The 19079-nt window shown below is 38.6% G+C and overlaps 1 protein-coding gene across 2 annotated transcripts in view; it reads right to left on the bottom strand.

Moving 5' to 3' along the window:
• The window catches only part of ajap1 (adherens junctions associated protein 1), an 83460-nt gene that overhangs the window by 24933 nt on the left and 39448 nt on the right, over nucleotides 1-19079 (bottom strand). For both annotated transcript variants that reach the window (XM_037535833.1, XM_017693407.2), the window contains exon 2: nucleotides 12921-13660. In XM_037535833.1, the coding sequence (XP_037391730.1) occupies nucleotides 12921-13660 (740 nt within the window). The remainder of the gene's footprint in view (nucleotides 1-12920; nucleotides 13661-19079) is intronic.

The following is a 19079-nucleotide window of genomic DNA, read 5'->3' as shown; positions in this document are numbered from 1 at the left end:
GAGCCATGATGCATTTTGGCAGCTTTATAGACTGATATATGTGAATGACCTCTGTTTTGATTTGCTGTCCTCTATTACATCTCATTCAAAAATGCTTAAACGTACTGGACAAATTAGACCACTTTAGCCTGAAATCTTCAGTGATATTAAAAAAAAAAAAAGCGGTAACCTCTTGTTTCAGATGTCTGGATCCTTTAGAAGACAGCAATAATACATTTGCTTCCTGACAGCCAGGAACAGCGCAAAGTTTACACTGCAAAAACCAGTATCTTATCAAGTAAAATTATCTTAAATATAGTCAATAATTCTAATATTTCTTCTGTTGAGATTGTACTAAGCTTAATTTAAGATTATGTATCTTATTTCCCTTGAGTGAGATCTCATTCTCAATCCATAGGGTTTAATATGATGTCAGCCCACCTTTTGCACCTTTCCTACCTTTCTTGGAAGGCTTTCCACAAGGTTTAGGACTGTGTTTATGGGAATTTTTGACCGTTCTTCCAGAAGCGCATTTTTGAGGTCAGAGTGATGTTGGACGAGAAGCGTTGTCTCTCTTCGCTCTAATTCATCCCAAAGGTGTCCTATCAGGTTGAGGTCAGGACTCTGTGCAGGCCCGTCAAGTTCTTTCACACAAAACAAGAACAGGAAAGGGCCATCCCCAAACTGTTCCCACAAAGTTGGGAGCGTGAAATTGTCCAAAATCTCTTGATCTGATGAAGCATTGAAACAACCCCACACCATAACCCCCCGTCCACCAAACTGTACACTTGGAACAATGCAGTCAGACAAGTACCGTTCTAATGGCAACTGCGAAACCCAGACTCATCCATCAGATTGCCAGACGGAGAAGTGTGATTCGTCACTCCAGAGAACACATCTCCACTGCATTTGATGCTTTACGTTGCACTTGGTGATGTCAGGCTTGGATGCAGCTGCTCGGCCATGAAAACTCATTCCGTGAAGCTCTCGACACTGTTCTTGACCTAATCTGAAGGCCACATGAAGGTTGGAGGTCTGTAGCGATTGACTCTGCAGAAAGTTGGCGACCTCTGCGCAATATGTGTCACTGACCCCGCTCTGTCATTTTACGTGGCCTACCACTTCGTGGGTGAGTTGCTGTCGTTCCCAATTGCTTCCACTTTGTTATAATACCACTGACAGTTGACGGTGGAATATTTAGTAGTGAGGAAATTTCATGAGTGGACTTGTTGCACAGGTGGCATCCTATCATGGTACCATGCTGGAATTCACTGAACTCTTGAGAGCGACCCATTCTTTATAAATGTTTGTAGATGAAGTCTGCATGTCTAGGTGCTTGGTTTTATACACCTGGGGCCGTGGAAATGACTGGAACACATGAATTCAGTGATTTGGATGGTCGAGTGAATAGTTCTGGCAACATAGTGTATTTATACTACTTTTGCAGTGTAATACATTTCCCCACATTGTCCCCTTTGATAACTCTGCTACAGACTCTCTACAGCAGAGACACTCCCTAACACTACAACATGAATGCATAAGTGAAATGCTGTAGGCCGGTGGCTGGTCACATGTAAATATGCTTATGGTTGTGATGTCACAGCCATAACAAGTTCAAAACAGGCTGTTTTGCACCTTAGTTTTCATGTAATGTGTAATTAGGCTTGTTTCGTTAAAAAAAGCAAAGAAAAACATGTTTTCTTTAAATAGCACTGTTTGAAGGCGCTTAGGACAAGTAAATCCTGAAAACTGGCTTGTTTGCTGTAAGCTTCAACGAGGCAGCCACAGCTTGATTGGCTTTTTTAATGCGTCACTGTGACACAAATAGCGACAAGCACTGCACTCTAGCTCAGATTCAAACCCTGACTCTCACTGTGGAGATCCTCTCAGTAATCTCAGAACTCAATTTAGTTTTTAATACGAATGATGGAATTTTATAATGTGAGAAAATATAACTCACTGAGGGACTATAAAGTGACAGGAAATCATTCCAGATGAGATCAGGAGTCCATAAAGGTTTCTCTCGCTTTCTTTATCTCTCTCTCTCTCTCTCTCTCTCTCTCTCTGTCTCTCTCTCTCTCTCTTTCTCTCTCTCCCACTTCCCTTTATCTCTCCCTATTTCCTCTCTCTCTCTCTCTCTCTCTCTCTCTCTCTCTCTTTCTCTCTCTCCCACTTCCCTTTATCTCTCCCTATTTCCTCTCTCTCTCTCTCTCTCTCTCTCTCTCTCTCTCTCTATCTCCCTCTTTCTTCTCTCTCTCACTCATCTTATCTCACTATAATAAAAATGATTAACTTCAGGAAATACTCCCCACACACGCAGCCTTTGTGGGTTAGATCAAGCTGTAGTTAAATCAATTGCTAAAAGCAATCAAACACTGCATGTGAAATTCTACTATGATGGTTTGAGAAGCTAATTTCAGTATCAAGAGTCTTTTTTCTATCTACCTTTCTAATGAGATTCATCAGCCAGTAAAAAAGGTCAGCTTGGAGAATCCCTCGTCTTCCCATTAGTCATTTGGTTAGGAAATATTCCTAAGTTAATGACAGGACTTTATAATTGAACATGATGGGTGGTTTAAGAAGGTGTGAGCCTTTTTCTTAATGTACAATTTAGCTGAGCCTCCACAGAGAAATAGATTCCAATTTAGAGGCAGGGCACAGTTCAGAATCATGCAGATGGAAAATAACACCATTATCCTGATGGCTGAAAGTGTGCAGTATAGTTGGAACAACCTGGAGAACAAAACGAGTTTATTTACACTCTTCACTGCTGGTTTTTAAAACGGTAGTGATTATAATGTCTGAAACCACAGCAAGAACTCAGTATGTGAATTAAATGCTAAGCTCTGCTAAGCTGCCTGGAAACCTTTGAGGATAACTGAACAAAATATTGTCAATGAAAAAAAAAAAAGTATTTTCATCTTTTTCAGTTTTCCTCCACTTTCCTTTACAGCAGCTGTGTTCTATATGATCTATAGCTTACATACTTTTTAGCATGAACAGATTTAATTCAGTTCTTTATTGAAAATCACATAAATAATATTTCATTACATGCTGCTGAGGTTTAATGCTGTTTGTTCTCTAAAAGACAAACACTAATGTGACTTTTGTGCCCCCTGCTGGAGAAATTTCAGACTGCTGGACTGGAGTTCCAAAACCAGGTCCATGTGCTCTTCACGTTATTAAAAAATAAATACATTAATTAATAAAAGTATATAGCTGTTTTTCACCCTTATAATGGAGATGCCTCGTGCCTGTATAAAATCATGAAGTACAATATTTTACTAACTTTTAATATTAAACATTGTTTAGAAAGCCATTTAAAATTCGTCCTCAAGTTCTCTCAGTTCTCTTTCCCAACAAGGTGATTATTGACTTTAAAGCATCACCAGCATAATCACATTAACTCAAAAAAGTGACATTCTTTCAGTTTTGGTTTTTGGCTGACTGCATTTTTGGTTTTGGTTAAGAATTTTCATTTTGGTGCCTAGTCATCATATAAACAACTTATATTTTCAAAACAATAAACTTACAGGAGAAGTAAAAGAATAATTCTAATTTGACTTCATGGAAATTGTATTACTTTTTAATTGACTTTGATCCATTTCTATTGGTTTCTTTTATCATGAAATATCACACAATATGTAAAAGCCAGGTGGTCTTCAAAGGGACTGTGTCTTCAAATGGTCTTTTTAATATACCCGTGCCTCAATCATTCCACTGTGTGTGAGAAAGAACTTTTAACTTTGTGCTGCTTTCCTATGTTTGAAATTCCTGCTTATCCTTTTTCTCTCAGTATGGATTGTAAGTCTTGAACAGCTCCCTTTTTCCATTCAGCTGAGAAAATAGAGCAGATAGAAATCTTGCCAGCTAGCAAATGGCCAAGAACCACACGCATCCAGCCTCGCTGTCTCGTTTTAATGCAGAAGAACTGGAGGGGAAGGAGGGGTCCAGCCTTTTTCATGTCTTAAGCTCTATCTTTCTTTCTCTCTCTCTCTCTCTCTCTCTCTCTCTCTCCCCTAACCCCCTCTTCTCTCTCTATTCCGTCCTCCTACGCTCTCCACCTGGCTAGGGAAGCTTCTTATTGCACCCTCTGATGACTCGCAATTGCCAATTAACGTTGATGTCAAAGTGTCAATCTCACTTGATTTCCAGTGAGCTGTGGCAACCCAAAACACTTACTGGGGAGGAAGGAGGAAGGGGGGGGGTGAGAGACATAGAGAAACACAGAGAGACAGAAAAAAGTGGAGGATCAAAGCCAATTATTCTAAACGCTTTTTTCCACCAATGTCAAAGGCAACACTGCATAATTCAATCACTGTACAGAGAACTTTCAGTGTGAGAGCGAGTGAGGTAGTCAGACTCCCGCTCAAGCGACTGTGATGGTATTACTTAACAGATAATGAAGCTGCCCCGCGTGCGGCTTCTTCATTTTCCTTTTTCTATGCTGCCCTGCAAGTCTATGAAGCCATGAGACATGCGTTATACTCCCGCAAAGAATGACCTGCCCTATAGGACTGGCACCTTTTAAAGAGACTTCATTTCTGACATAATATATTGAATATTTTACAGCGACAAGATGAAAAATCCCAAAAGGGCTCCCGCTGTGACTCTGACATGCTTAGAAAAAGGATTCGGAATTATGAGCTTCATAAAACACAATGGATTCGTCCTTTTTACACAGGTTTGAACTGAATCGCACTAACAATAATGATTTTCATTTTTACTCTGTAATTGAACTGTTTCTATAAAAAACAGCATTAAAGAAAACTTTGCTCTTTATATTATGTGAACAGTATACAAAGAAAAGCATATGCCTATTCATGTCTAGCTATGCCATATATCATTTTATGTGCATTTATTTACATTTTTGAAAGAGTCAACATATGGTGTTCAGTATAAAGTCCACTACTATTTCTGAAAGATGTTTTATAACAGTGTTGAAACAAAGTGAAACAAATGTCTATCACTTTGATGTAAGGGCTCTTTTACCAGTACAATGTAATTATACTTCATAAAGCTTGCCAATGTAAGCTGTTATGTAATGATGTTATCCAATGTGTATGCATGAGTTATGAAGACATATATGTATAGACATAGCTTCCAGATAAAGTGTTAAGCTGGGAAAGGACTAACATTATGTATATGTCCAATCTGGATCGTGCTTAAAAATGAATAATTATAGTAATGCTGGGACTTGATTCAGGATGAGTCATACTGAAGTCTTTACGAAGAAAGCTTTGTATCTCCATTTCTCAATTTTTGACATAACTTGAAAATGCCTGTTGCTCTTTATATTGTATGTAAATTTTATGATGATTGGATCAAATGTAATTATCCAAAATTACTTGTGAAAATATCTGAATCAGTAAAAGTAAAGTAGGTTTTTCCCTTCTCCTGTAAAGTTACCATTTTGGAGATACAAGTTTTTTTGTTTGTTTGTTTTTTTTTCGACAATAGTGATATGAAGAATGGACCAATGGAGCAAAAGTACATGGAATTATAAAACCTCGCTACATTAACAAACTCGTACTTCTGCAACTAAGTTTTATTTTGAAAACACAACGTTTTTTAAAGTTACAAAAGTGATGAAAAGCGTTGGACTTTGTGCATTAGTAAAACATTAATTAGCACAAAGATACAATTTTTGGTCATGACAGCTCATGTGAAGCTCTTCCATGGATGTTTTGATCAACAGGCCACACAGATGTTCGTCAGAACTGCATTCTGGCTGTTACAAGAAGATTTGTATGTTAGAGGATAATTTTAAGTAGACTGCGGAGAAGATATTACCAGAGCCACATTAATTATCATAATTCTCATCCTGCTACTGAGCACCCTTCATTACAACTAGAATATCCCCCTCCAGAGTCATCAAGATGTCAAAACATAATTTCAGCAGATTTCCCACAAACTTTAGTATGACTCATTCTGAATCATGTCCAAGCATTCATTTTTTTATTCATCTTTAAGCACAATCCAGTTTGGACATATACATAATTTTAGTCCTTTCCCAGCTTAACACTTTATCTGGACGCTATGTCTATACATAAATGTCTTCATGCCACTTGTGCCCTTATATCAACAATATGTCATTTACTTCATACAATATCTTATAACAGTCTTAGGAATGCAACAAATGACCATCACTTCAGTATGAGCCCTTATATCAGTGCTAAGTCATTTACATCATAAAACATCTTACAACAGTGTTATAAATGGAACTAATGCCTGACCCTTTAATATAAGTGACCTTAAGTCAATGCTATGTCATTTACTTCATAAAACACCTTAGAACCTTAGAACATTGTTATAAACGGAAATAATGTCTGACACTATAGTATGCGCCTCTATGTCAATGCCATGTCATTTACGTCATAAAACATCTTATAACAGTGCTATAAATGGAACAAGTGCCCATCACTTTAGTATGAGCCCTTATGTCAATGCAGTCATTTAATTCACAAATTTTATAAATGGAATATCTGTCACTTTAGTGTAAGTACAAATCATCATTTCTATTTTCTTTATGACACAGTCAGTAAAAAACTTATAAGTCGTATAAAACAGTGCTATAAACGAAACAAATGTCTTTCACTTAATATGTGCTTGTGTGTCAGCGCCATGTCATTGTAACAGTGTTATATATGGAACAAATGCCTGTCACTTTAATATGAGTGCCCTTGTGTCTATGCTATGTCATTTACTTCAGAAATCATCCAGGGGCATACATCCACATTGCATCTACATTATTCATCCTTCGGAATGTCTCACCGAGTCCCTATGCAGACAGCCTGTAAATAAAGCGATAGAGATTAGCCTATACACCCAGAGGTGTGTTAACAAGCTTGTGGTGAAGAACAGCAGGGATGTGTGAGCTTTAAATCATCACAGCCTGACACCTCCATCTGGGAGGATCCACAACACTAGCTCCACCATTACAGACAGCAGAATCTGGACATTCTTGTGCAATAATTCACACACATACACCCTCATAACTGCAGCTATACAGCTCTTCCCACACTCGCCCACGCACACACACAGGAAATAGCTGAGTCATGCCAGATCACTGTACAGCGTAACTCATGCTGTGACAAGAAAGTCACCAAGTCAAGGTTGTCACGTCTCAGAATCAAACGCTTGGATCAAACATGAAATATTCCTATGCTGTGATGTGGCAGATGGCGTCTTTGGGAGAATGCAGCAAAAATGCAGACAGTCGCAATGCCACCGAGGCCTTGGAGACAAAGAACAGGCATAGTTCAGCAGGAAAAGAATGCATGCAATTTACAAGTGGCCTTGAATGTTGATTAAACGACAATGTCAGCAATGTCAGTCTTTTGGGCTTTTTTTTTCTTGAAACTGCTAGAATCAGCACAATAGCTTGTGATGTCACTGTATTACAACATTTAAATGCTATTTATGTAGAAAAAAATGTAAATGTTTGGTGTGTGTTTATTCAGTAAGTCCCTAAATGACAGCATTACATACATAATTCTGTCCTCAAGTGCAGTTTAACCCTTGGAGTTCACTGTTGTTGGAAACAAATCATTCAGTAATTATTTTTGGTCTGTTTAGAGTATCAATACAACAGGAGACTTCTGCAGTCATAATGGTCTGCTTACATTTCCGAAACTGCTTTTAATCTCCTGGCATCCTTACACTTTGTTTATCTACCATTTCAATCAGCACTTCAGGCGTATAGAGAGTCTTGGGACAGACTTGCAATGGTTCATCCAACGGTTGATTGGATAAGACCACAGGATGATCTACAGGGCAGGGTATCGCTCGCATATATAACATCCTATTAGCCTTAATATTAGATATTGTCACTTGAACAGCTATAGGAGAGAGAGCTTTACTCTATTTGCAGTTTGGTCTAAACCTTTAGAACTTTGACTCCTCATCTTATCCACTATAAAACAGTCAAAACTTCTATACATAGCTTGGTTTGTTTTCTCTGTTTATCCGTTTTCTAGTTTTCTGTCTGTGTTTGGTTTCTCAGCCATGCTTACCACCTCTAACCAGGACTTTAATAAAAGACACTTGCATTTGCGTCCTGCATCCTCCATGGTTACACACAGTTAACATGGTTTCTTTGTATGGGTCAACAGAGAGCATGTACTGAATGGCTAAAAAAATCTTAAATAAAGGTGATACAGAACTTAATGACCTATGAAACAGAAATGCAACATGTAAAACATGAATGTCTGTTAAAACCAGGTCTTACTAATGCTTCATACACCCATCACACATTGACAATTTGCAAATAAATCTAGCCCACAGCTTCTATTCTTCTGTTTTCTTCAGGTAAACATTTACATCTTATGACTGGATTTGGTTTCCTCTCCAACACTGTGTCTGGTTACCCAGCATAAGCTGTATAAAATTAGCTAATGACAAACTCAAAAAGCTTTTCTTTATGCTAGTGAAGCAACTTCTTTCAGCTACAAGGGTTGTAACTCAGGATATATTCACTTTGATATGTCCATGCAAAGTTATATCTCAGCTTAATTGCATTAGATGTTATGTGATAGTCCTCCTTTAGCTCCATTGTGTTAAGAGGTTATCTCCATCTCCATCTCATAATGTATCAAATAAGCCTGCAGAGCTGATACACTTAGCACATATACTAAAAAAGACCATTATTTCCATTAGTGGGCAAAAAAAAAAAAAAATCAGTAAATCACTGGATGCTGTTAGCGTGCTGCACTTCATAGCTCCATTAGGTGAACGATCTGTTATGATACATAGTGCGATACATCCTAGCTTGATTACAGTGCTAATACTCATTTAGCATTCACGATGAACCTTGCTTAGTTTCATACAGTTCGGTGTCAAAAGTGGTTTAATATTGGCACAGCCATTTGTGAGAAGCTAGATTAGCCTGAAATGACCCTTGAATGAGGAAGCGGGCGGATATCACCTTGACGGGGATTTTGTTCCTTCAGGAAAACTCAGCTTCTGTTCAGAAGTGGATAATTATAGTACGCCTCCAGGCAGGAGCTTTCTTTCCCTATATGAATAAGTCATAGAAATGTAGTGGGCTAATACATAGAATCAGAGACAAATCCAGAACCTGCCAAGACATACAAGACAACATTTAATCAGGGATAGGAGATTATACCTGCTTTCTTGGCATTAACGTAACATGAGGCACAATTGATCTGAGCTAACTGCGTGCTTAGCTTTCCTGATTCGGGGACTTTTTGAACGCGCTATAATTACATTTATAGAACAAACGGTGCTTATTATCCTCAAGTTTTTGAAGTTTAGATGTCATCAAGTCTTCTTGGCTTTTTGTCACTTACATATTTATATGGTCAAAAATAATATTTAAAACAGACTATATGGACAAAAGTATTGGGACACCCCTCCTATTATTGAGTTTAGATGTTTCAGCTTACAGTCGTTGCTAACAGGTTGATCAAATTAAGCACATAGCTTTGCAGTCTCGTTGGAAAAACACTGGCAGTAGTAGGGTCGTACTGATGAGCTCAGTGACTTTAAACATGGCACAGTAACAGGATGTCACCTCTGCTACTAGTCAGGTTGTGATATTTCTGTCCTGCTAGATCTGCCCCTGTCAACTATAAGTGTTATTACTGTGAAATGGACGCTTCTAGGAGCAACAACAGCTTAGCCATAAAACGGTAGACCACGCAAATTGGGGCCACCTAAAGCACACACGCCTATCCTCTGTTGAATCACTCACTAACAAGTTGCATATTATCTTTGGAAGCAACATTAGCAAAAGAACTGTGAATCAGGGGCTTCATGAAATGCAGCTGAAAAGCTAAATACAAGCCAAAGATCAAAATGCACAATGTCATACACCTTTGGGATGAACCAGAACAGAGACTTTGAGTCGGGCCCTCTTGTCCATTGTTAGTATTTAACCTCACAAATGCTCTCCTGGATGAATGTGCAAAAATTCCCACAGACACACAGACACACACAATCTTGTTAAAGGCTTCCCAGAAAAGTGGAAGCTGTTATAGCTGGGAAGGCAGAAACAACTCCATAATAATGCCTATGGATTCAGAATGGGATGCCATAAAAGATCCTGTAGGTATAATATGTAGATGTCCCAATACTTTTTCCCATGTAGTGTAGTTTTTCATAGAGTACTCATTCCATATTAGTGCATCATCATGCTTTGATTACTTTTAAACAAATTAACATGGTCCTTTTTTGGTGCTTACATGATACATTATTTTGATGTAGTGCATAGTTTTAAAACATCTCATTCAATCTCCAGGCAAAACATATATGCCAACTAAGCTCCAGCCTGTTCTGAAGTCATAGCATAAAAAGCAATGCAAAGAGTGTTTCTGCATGCAGTACTTTTTGAATAGGGCTCAACAGAGGATAGTCAATTACAACAGAGAGAATAGAGGTCATTTACAGATATCAGTCTTCAGGCGCAGGAACAGTCTGCATGGGTGGGTCTGCGTGAGGAAAAACTGCCAACACCAACTTTCTCTTTAAATACCAATTTGCCAGTTTTGTGAGATCAACTTACTTCTCCTTTAGCACCTTTAACACTTCCTGATTAATATGCATGTTCAGTGTATTCAGTGTTAACATCATTTCTGTTAAATGTCTCAACTCTCTAGCTGTAGCAGTACAATGACATCATCTATCCTTTTCCTCTTTATGCATGAATAAAGCATTATGTAGTCATAAAATGTGGCTTCATCAGTCATCAGTCTGGTTTGCATGTTAGCACACCATGGCCTACATCAACCTAGAGGCAAATTACATGTAAAGGTCCTCATAAAAGTAGATTCACAATTAATAAGAAGAATAAATGGGTCAGCAACGTAATTTCAATTTTCTTCTCCAAAGGCACAAATTTTCATACTATATATTCACACTTTGGTATGCTTCAGCATAAAGGTCAACCACATATGATTTATAGACCTACTTGCTATCCAACATTAATGTGTACTTGTTACTTCTTAATTTTAAGATAGATGCTGGAAGATGTCACACTTTTAAAACACTAGTCCTGGTCTCTGTCTTATTATCTGAATCTGTATGCAATGTTTATTAATTACGTTTAACACCACAACCAAAAACACCCTAAATCTCCAAGTGCAAGTGTTACATAAGGTGAAGACAGTGAGCATTTATCTTATAATTTTGTATCCAGTAAACAGTATAGTGTACTGCCAGGGTATGTACTGACCTCTACAGTGAAGCAAACCTGAATGCATGAATATGAATGCACTGTATGGAAATTTGTGCACTTGAAGAAGCCAATTAAAGATGCACTGGCTGATTTATTAACTGTGAATCTATTTTTATAGAGACCTATATCAATTTGCTTCTAGGTCGATGTAATCAATGCTGCCTTAATGTGTAGATCTGGTCAAACCGATAACAGCTCAATGAATTTTCATTGTAACATAGAGGGCAGAGACCAGCAATGACAAACTTGCTTTGTCTGCAAGTAGGACAGATTAATTAGTCTATAATAATCATTCATTCATGAAGGTTTAACCTATTATTGATGCATAAGAATGCATGGGACATAGAGAATCGCTCCTACCTTTCAAATATAATGGCAAGTTCTTGCATTTGAGTTCACATGACAATACACCCTTTTCAGTAGGTTCGGTTGACAATGGTAACAGATCTCCTGAGGCATCACTGAATCTGCAGCTCAACAGGCTATCATATAACTCCAGCCAAAGGGTTGAACACCACTACGCATGGATAGGGCTGACTCAAACCCAGCAACTGTTTAACAACTGACAAAAAAGTGCAACAGATTCCAGCCCTTCCAGCAGTTGAGAGGCTGATCATCATCTTTCCTACGCAGTTCCAAAAACTCAAATCATCTTCCCACGGAAAGCACAAAGCACACTGAATGTATTAGTGTTTACACAGAACTGTGCTTCTCCAGAAAAAAAGGGTAAAGAAAAAACGTCCGAAATGAGAAGCATTTCACTCACAGCTCATATAACACCACCATAACTCATCATTCTTCATAATTTCACATTTACATTAGTTAGTCAGTAAAAACACTTTTACTTTTATTTTAATATACAATTATTTGTGTAATCAAAACAAATAGACAAAATGAGGTGAATTAACAAAGATTATTAAGCATTAACTGTGTGCTCTTAAAGTCAATGCCATAGAGGAATCACTTTTGTTCCCTTATAGCACGTTTCACTGAATGGCCAGTTTCATAAGCATGCAAGTATTATATCCTGTTAAAATGTTCCTTAAATGTTTGCAAAACCTTATAAAGGTTTTACATCAGTTAAACATCTTTCCAAGAACAGTACAACTGAGCCACGAACCATTCAGGAACCTTGATTTTTAAGATTGTACATAATTTTAGTTTTCTTAATCAGCACTTTTTTGGCATTATTAAAACATAATTAATGGCATTATGTTAAACAGTATTATATTATGCACTTGGCAGATGGCAAATTTGATAAATTATCCAGCGCAACTTGAACTGAATCATATTACAGCGGTAGGCAAACATTAGGAGTCTATCCCAAGGACTCACATATACTGCATGTAGCTGAGGAGATAACAGAGTGAAGATGTGAAGATCTTGTAGGAGTGTGCTTTTATGTTGACAGAAATCACTAATTATGTTGAAAGTTTTTGTATTTTATATGCTCATAAAAAAGAACAACCACTTTTAGAACCTTCAAGTTTTTCTTAATAGCCACCTTGTATAAAGACACTGCAAGTGTGAAAAATCTTTTTTCAGTTTTGAAGAGCCTTCACATAATGAAATTTAATGTATTACTATTTAAAAGCTTCTCCAAGAATCGTACATCCAAGCCAAGAACTATTTAGGAACCCTTATTTTTAAGCTTCATTATTCTTAATTATTCTATTTCATATTTGATCGATGACCATTAACACAATAAAATACAGGGCACCAGTGACTGTGTACTGTCGCCTACCTGGTGTGTCCCCAAATGGCTTCGGTGGTTTGACGGTCACCCCGAGGTTAATCGTAGGCTGTGTGGTGCTCAGCCTCCGGGGATGGGGGGTGGTGACCACCGCGTAAGTCCTTTGGGGGCTGCGTGTGGTGGTGGTGGTGATGGTAGTTGTTGTGGTGGTGGTGGAGGATTTTGTGGTGGCTGTGGTATTAGGGATCACCTTAACCTCATCATCCGCACCCTCGTCTGTCCCTGTTGGACCCCAGTCGATAAATCCGGCCACCGTGGTGGTCCTGCCTTCCTGTGAACTGTCATAGGTATCCCATTTCAGCTGCCTCCGCGAGCGGAACAAATGCTGCAAGATATCAGCTTTACTCCCCTCCAAGAACTCCAGCGACTCCCCACCCTCTGAGGGGTGTGATTTAGAACTGCACCCTTCGCAAAGCTGACGTCTGTGCCTCCGCGATTTGGACCCCAACCCCCATAATCCTGCTCCTCCCCTGTACCCAGGTGATGGGACAGGAGGAGATGGGACACTCCGTTGCCAAGAGCCCAGAGTCCTCCAGTGCTGGGCGCTGGGTGCATCCCGGGTGGGTAGGGGACGAGGCCGCATGCGTGGCGCTGATCGGGGCAGCAGCTTGAGTGGCAGGCCCTGTCCTACTGGAGCACACAGGGACAGGTCCATAGTGAGGTGGACGAGGGCGAAGAGGATCCACATTCTGCATCCCAGCAGGCCTGAAGGCTTCAAAGCAGCCATGGAACTGGAGAGAGAGAGAAAAAGAGATGAGTTGAGTTGATTAGGCCACCTTGACCAAGACTTATTCCATACCCTCCAGCATCACCTTGAAGAAAGGAGAATGGAAGCCACTCTGTGTTATTTCATCACTTCACTAGAACGATGAAAAATAAAACAAAGGATCAAAACTTAAAACTTTCACTAATGCTGCCCACAGTCTCTTTGGAGGGTCTCTCATTTGAGGTTATTCGTGGGAAACCACCAGAGACTAGGTTATGGTCTCATGAAGCCCCTTGGCACAAGCACCTATGGAGGACCCCCACCCCCACACTCTGACATTAACATAAAAAATAATGCACAAAAACAGACCTGAGAAATGATTATGTAATAAACAGCTCATGTTTGTTTATGTCCGCTTGGAACAGATGAAAAATGTAATGTAAGCAAAATGATTCATTTTCAATTAATATGTGCAATAGCCTATTGTTTTCGGCACATATACATTTCTGCATATTCAAATAATTTTAAACACAGTGGTGGAGTGAGATACCAGGGGAATATATTTGGTCTTCACATTTTTATGGCCTGCAGAGGACTGGCCCTAGTATTAGAGCTGCCTCAGGGCTTGTGGTCTGAAGCCCCTGGGCATTGGCCCAAATGCCACAGTCAGTACCATCAATGGAAACCACTGATCATTGATTAAAACCTGACCTGGTTTCATTCTAGCACTGATAAGTGAGCAGAGATGGTGAGGGGAATAAAATGATAGAATGCTTCAAATAATTAAAGTACTAAACAAAATCAAACTACCACCAAACATGCTGTAAATATATGTAACACCTTGTAGACAGAGCCAATTGAGCAGAGCCAATAGGAGGTCTGGTTTGGTGTTCTGTTCAGCAAGAAGGCTCCACTACACTAGACCACCCCGTCATCATGGCCAAACACCATTTTCATTGAAGTATCCTGCCAACCTTATACTCTGCATTCACCCACGCTCAAATGACTGAGCTTTTTTTTTCATGAAATCACTTATAAATTCTAATTAGAATGTTGTCCTCAGAATCGAAAATCAGATTAAAACTGAAAATACTGTTACACCCTTAACCAGAACAGAAAACATCTCTGCAATCATCGTGTCCTTTATTCCGAATGTGGTTTCACACTCTACTGGCTTTCTCCTCAGGCTTCGTTCTGCTTCATGACTCACTAAACTCTTGCAAATGGAGCTCTAATAATAATTAATTTTGCATTTCCCCTTCACATCATAAAGGTCAGACACTAAATGCATCGCAAACTGCTTTTTGTAAGACTCTGATAACCAGTCCAATCTCCGCTGCCTTCTCTGATGTATTCTTTGTGCGCTGACCCGCTGAAGGATTCGGTAGCTGCAATCACAGTACAAGGCTCTGTGGCATAGTATAAAGGAGTCACTTTTACACTAGACTAATCCTACAGTATCTCAGCCTGCTTTCTTCCACTTTTTTTGTTCTAGTTTTATGAATTTTTGAGGCGAGTTTTGATATGGTGTTCATGTTCTCCGTTCATTACTTTGCCTCAAACTTGTCTACTGAAGCTAAAAGATGGGTTACGTAAATCAATTATATTATATATAGCTATATATAGCATTACAGCATTAGTATTGCATCAGTTAGCTGGCTCGTTTTTCATGTTCAAGTCCTTAATTTACCCCAAAAAAGTGAGTCACGAAGATTGGTACCACTTGCATGAAAGCAAGTCATTTGTTTAAAAAAAAAAAAAGCACTGAAGCTTTCCTTCAGTGCTGCTGTGTATGAGCACAGAGTCTTTGACTCTCTCTGAATGTAGAGGAGTTCTATTGATTCAGAGCCACAGCTACTTCATCAAGGTATATCTGTAATCTGTACTGTCCTTCAGCGAGCCCAGCAACGGTCAAAGGCTAATGTAGAGGGATTAGCAAGCTTGCACCCACATTCACTCAGCACACACTCACTGAAACAAAGAGGTGAGGACTAGGGGTGGGCAATATGATGACATTTTATAGTTAATGTCATAAAGTACACAATACACAGTACACTTTTCTAACTATAACATGTTTATTGTCAGTGCTTCCAGAACACAAATCAACTGCTAACTCTCAATTCAAACATGCCCTCACCAACCTAGCCTCACATCCTAAAAGGGCATGGCGCCTATGCTACACAAGTGGCCACCAAGCCTGGCATCATTTGATAGGGCAATGCCCAACTAACCAAACATTGTGCCCCACTAAACTCACTGTAGTAAAACTACACTTAGCGTGCAGCTACTGCTTGTCACACACATATAAAAGGCTACACTACTTAACTTTGTAGAGTTTGAATGCATCCCTTCATGTGGGCTGCATTTTAAGAATGTGCTGTATGTTGTGGGAAGATAACAGAGCTGTATGTTGTGGGAAGATAGCAGTGCTGTACATTGTGGGAATTAGCAGATTTCCTAAATGTTGCAGACCTTTGCAGATTTGCTAGAAATGTGGTTCTCCTGATTCTGTCCTGAATATGTGGCTTCTTCTGACAGATTTACTGTACATTCCTTGCACTGTTGTTTTGGGATTTGCCCCGCCGTGACTTCTGGTTGCCCCACTTATAATTTAGTTCTGGCACTGGGCCTGATGGCCACTCACAGGGTAGGGGAAGGAGGGGCAACAAGGAGCAGATTAGATTAATGTGGAATTCATTTGTGCTTGGCTAAGGTAGCCTTAGTGAACTAATTAGTTCATTATTAATTAATTAGCCAATCTTGTAATGCAAACCATTGCTAGCTGTGTAGCCATTAGTTGCATTAGCAAGCTAGCAAAGTTAATTCAACTGGCATGTACAACAGCTGGGTTAGTTTGCCACATAAAGACATTTTTGAATATGATATATGAAGTGTATCTCTCTTGTTGGGGGGCCAGACTGAATAAATTCTGAGAAAGTTCTGCTGCCGAAGCCTAAAATTATGCTCTCTTTATCTTTTGTTCCTCCTACTTCACTTGAGCTACTACAATAATGGAATGGCACTTGAGGTGGCATCTGGGATTCACCAAAGCAGTAGTGTTGAGGTTAATGTAGTACAAAGTAACATATTTATCTAATGTTATTACTTTTTTATGTAATGAAGTGCTGTTATATTTTGTGTGTTGGTGCACTACCTGTTCCAGGTGGCTGTCCAACTTGGCAAAGACTAAACTACAAAGTTCAGAACTTTATAATAACCTGAGCATAGTAACAACCAATGTGTGCCTGCTTTAATATGAAGTTTGTATGTTTGTATTTTATGTACACATTCTGAAGCCCTGCAGTAGCTGTGCACTGTTTAACAATGTGTTTCCATTACAGCATTCCATAACAACTGCTGGACGCTTTAGGGGTGGGTCACTAAGGCACAAAGAGGTTGAAGTGCGAAATGGAAAAGTTAATGCAAATTAAGAGGCCACGTCTGAGCCCCAAAGCAACCCATTATCACTTTGACTATATCAGTTTTGGATCAAAAGTAATCAAACATATTGACATTTTATAAACTGTTGTATCTCCCACTTGTGCCTTCTAGTGTTTACCATTTGACTGTTGCCACATATGAACAATCTAGCTGGTCGCCATTCAGTTAATTTACTTAAAATTTGTCCATAACAAGAGAGCAGAGTGTGGCTGTACATTAGCTGTCTGATAAGTCAGTTACATGTATGTATTGTTGTCTCTTGTCTAATCGTAGAGCATTGACACATTCTATTTGATGTAAATTCTCAAAAAAAAGCTCATCAAAAAGGACAAATCATTTAGCATGGCCTCTTCAGTTTATGTTATGTTTATGCTGCTTAAATTTTCAGTACCAACAGCTGAAAACACCCTCATGTGACCCTGTGACTTGTGGATGCAACCTGTGTAGAGTAAGAGTGGGTAAGCTCTACAGTGATCAAGGAGAATGAGAGTGTTTGCAAAATTTTTGTTACTTAGGATTCATTCCACGTAAAAAAAAAGTCTCTAAAGTGCAAGTCAGGCCTAAGCTTCAAACAACTTTCTACTGCTGTAAACCCAATGAGTAATCTGTTTGTTGAAGCATCTAATCAGAGAGTGCATGCTAATCCGAACTGGGTAAAGATCCCTGTGCTGAAGAAGAGCGCACCAATCTCACCTAAATATGCAATCCTTGATCTTTTCTCATGTTCAAATGCCAAAGGCGTAATATGAGTATAAAATGAACGCCTTGTGTTGAATTAAACAGTGTGGTAGACTTTACATTATTTTATTCATAATGGTTTTAGAGGAAGCTGTTTTTGGGACTGTATGTTTTTGTAGTTTTTAGGTTTTTGAATAGTATTGGCCACTTGCTAAACTAATCCTACTCAGAGGTGGTTAGTAGCTAGTTACATTTACTCAATTACTGTACTTAATTGAGTTAATGTAATTAATGAATGTAATTAACTCAATTAACTTAATTCATTCAATTTACTTAATTGAAATATTAATGGAATTGTACTCTTTTGAGTATTTTCAGATTGTTATACTTTTCCATCTACTCAAGTATATCAGTCAGTAAAGGAATCTATTTTGTATTCAGATATTTTAGCTATTTATACACTCTGAGCAAAGGTGAAACCCATTTTGGTGCTGTATAGAAGCCTTTTCAAAAAGGTTCTAGATAGAACAATCTACAACACATTCTCCATTAATCTGAAGAACACTTTTATGTTTCAAAGAACCCTTTAGTCATGAAAGGGTTCTTTGAGTGTTCAAAGTCCTATATAGTACCATTTTTTGCTAAAGAACCCTAGAAGAACCATCTTTTTTAAGAGTCTATTTAGTTACCAAATCTCTTTTTTTTTGCATTTAATTTCATTCTGTTCGGTTTTTAACAGCATCTGTCCTGCTATGTGATTGGCCATGTTAAGCATTTTATTTTAGACCACAATAATCCAAAAAAAGAAAAACAGAGCCATACCAACTTCACTTCCTGCGCTGGCAGATGCTGGGTGGACTAAAAAGTTCCACTTCAGTTGAAAATGTTACTCAGTACTTCAGCTGTTTTTGACCTGATACTTTTGTACTTTTTCTCAACTTGAAGGTACTTCCAGTTGTGCCACTATTTTACTCAAATAGCAATACCTTTACTCCAGTCCAGTTACTTTACTTAGTCACATAATGCAGAGAGAAATGGAAAGAGTCAACAAGTAAGACAGATTACGACTAAGATAGAGGTAGAAACGAGATAGAAAGCCAGTAAACAAAAAGCATACAAGCATATATTAATTTCATAGGTTATATAGAAGCAAGTAGCTGTGTTTCCCCCTGTTATGTCATTAGCTTGCTTATTTATTTATTTATAATCCATTTATGCTCAAACTCTTCAAAAAGTAAATTATGGAAAGTGGCCACAGAATGTTTTTCTGTTTGACAAAAGTAGCTCTCATTTGGAGCCAGGCCACTTTGTGCCACTTCTCATAT

Source organism: Pygocentrus nattereri, chromosome 28 (genome assembly GCF_015220715.1).
Source record: "Pygocentrus nattereri isolate fPygNat1 chromosome 28, fPygNat1.pri, whole genome shotgun sequence".
Lineage (NCBI taxonomy): Eukaryota > Metazoa > Chordata > Actinopteri > Characiformes > Serrasalmidae > Pygocentrus > Pygocentrus nattereri.
This window is presented reverse-complemented; position numbering and strand designations above follow the sequence as displayed.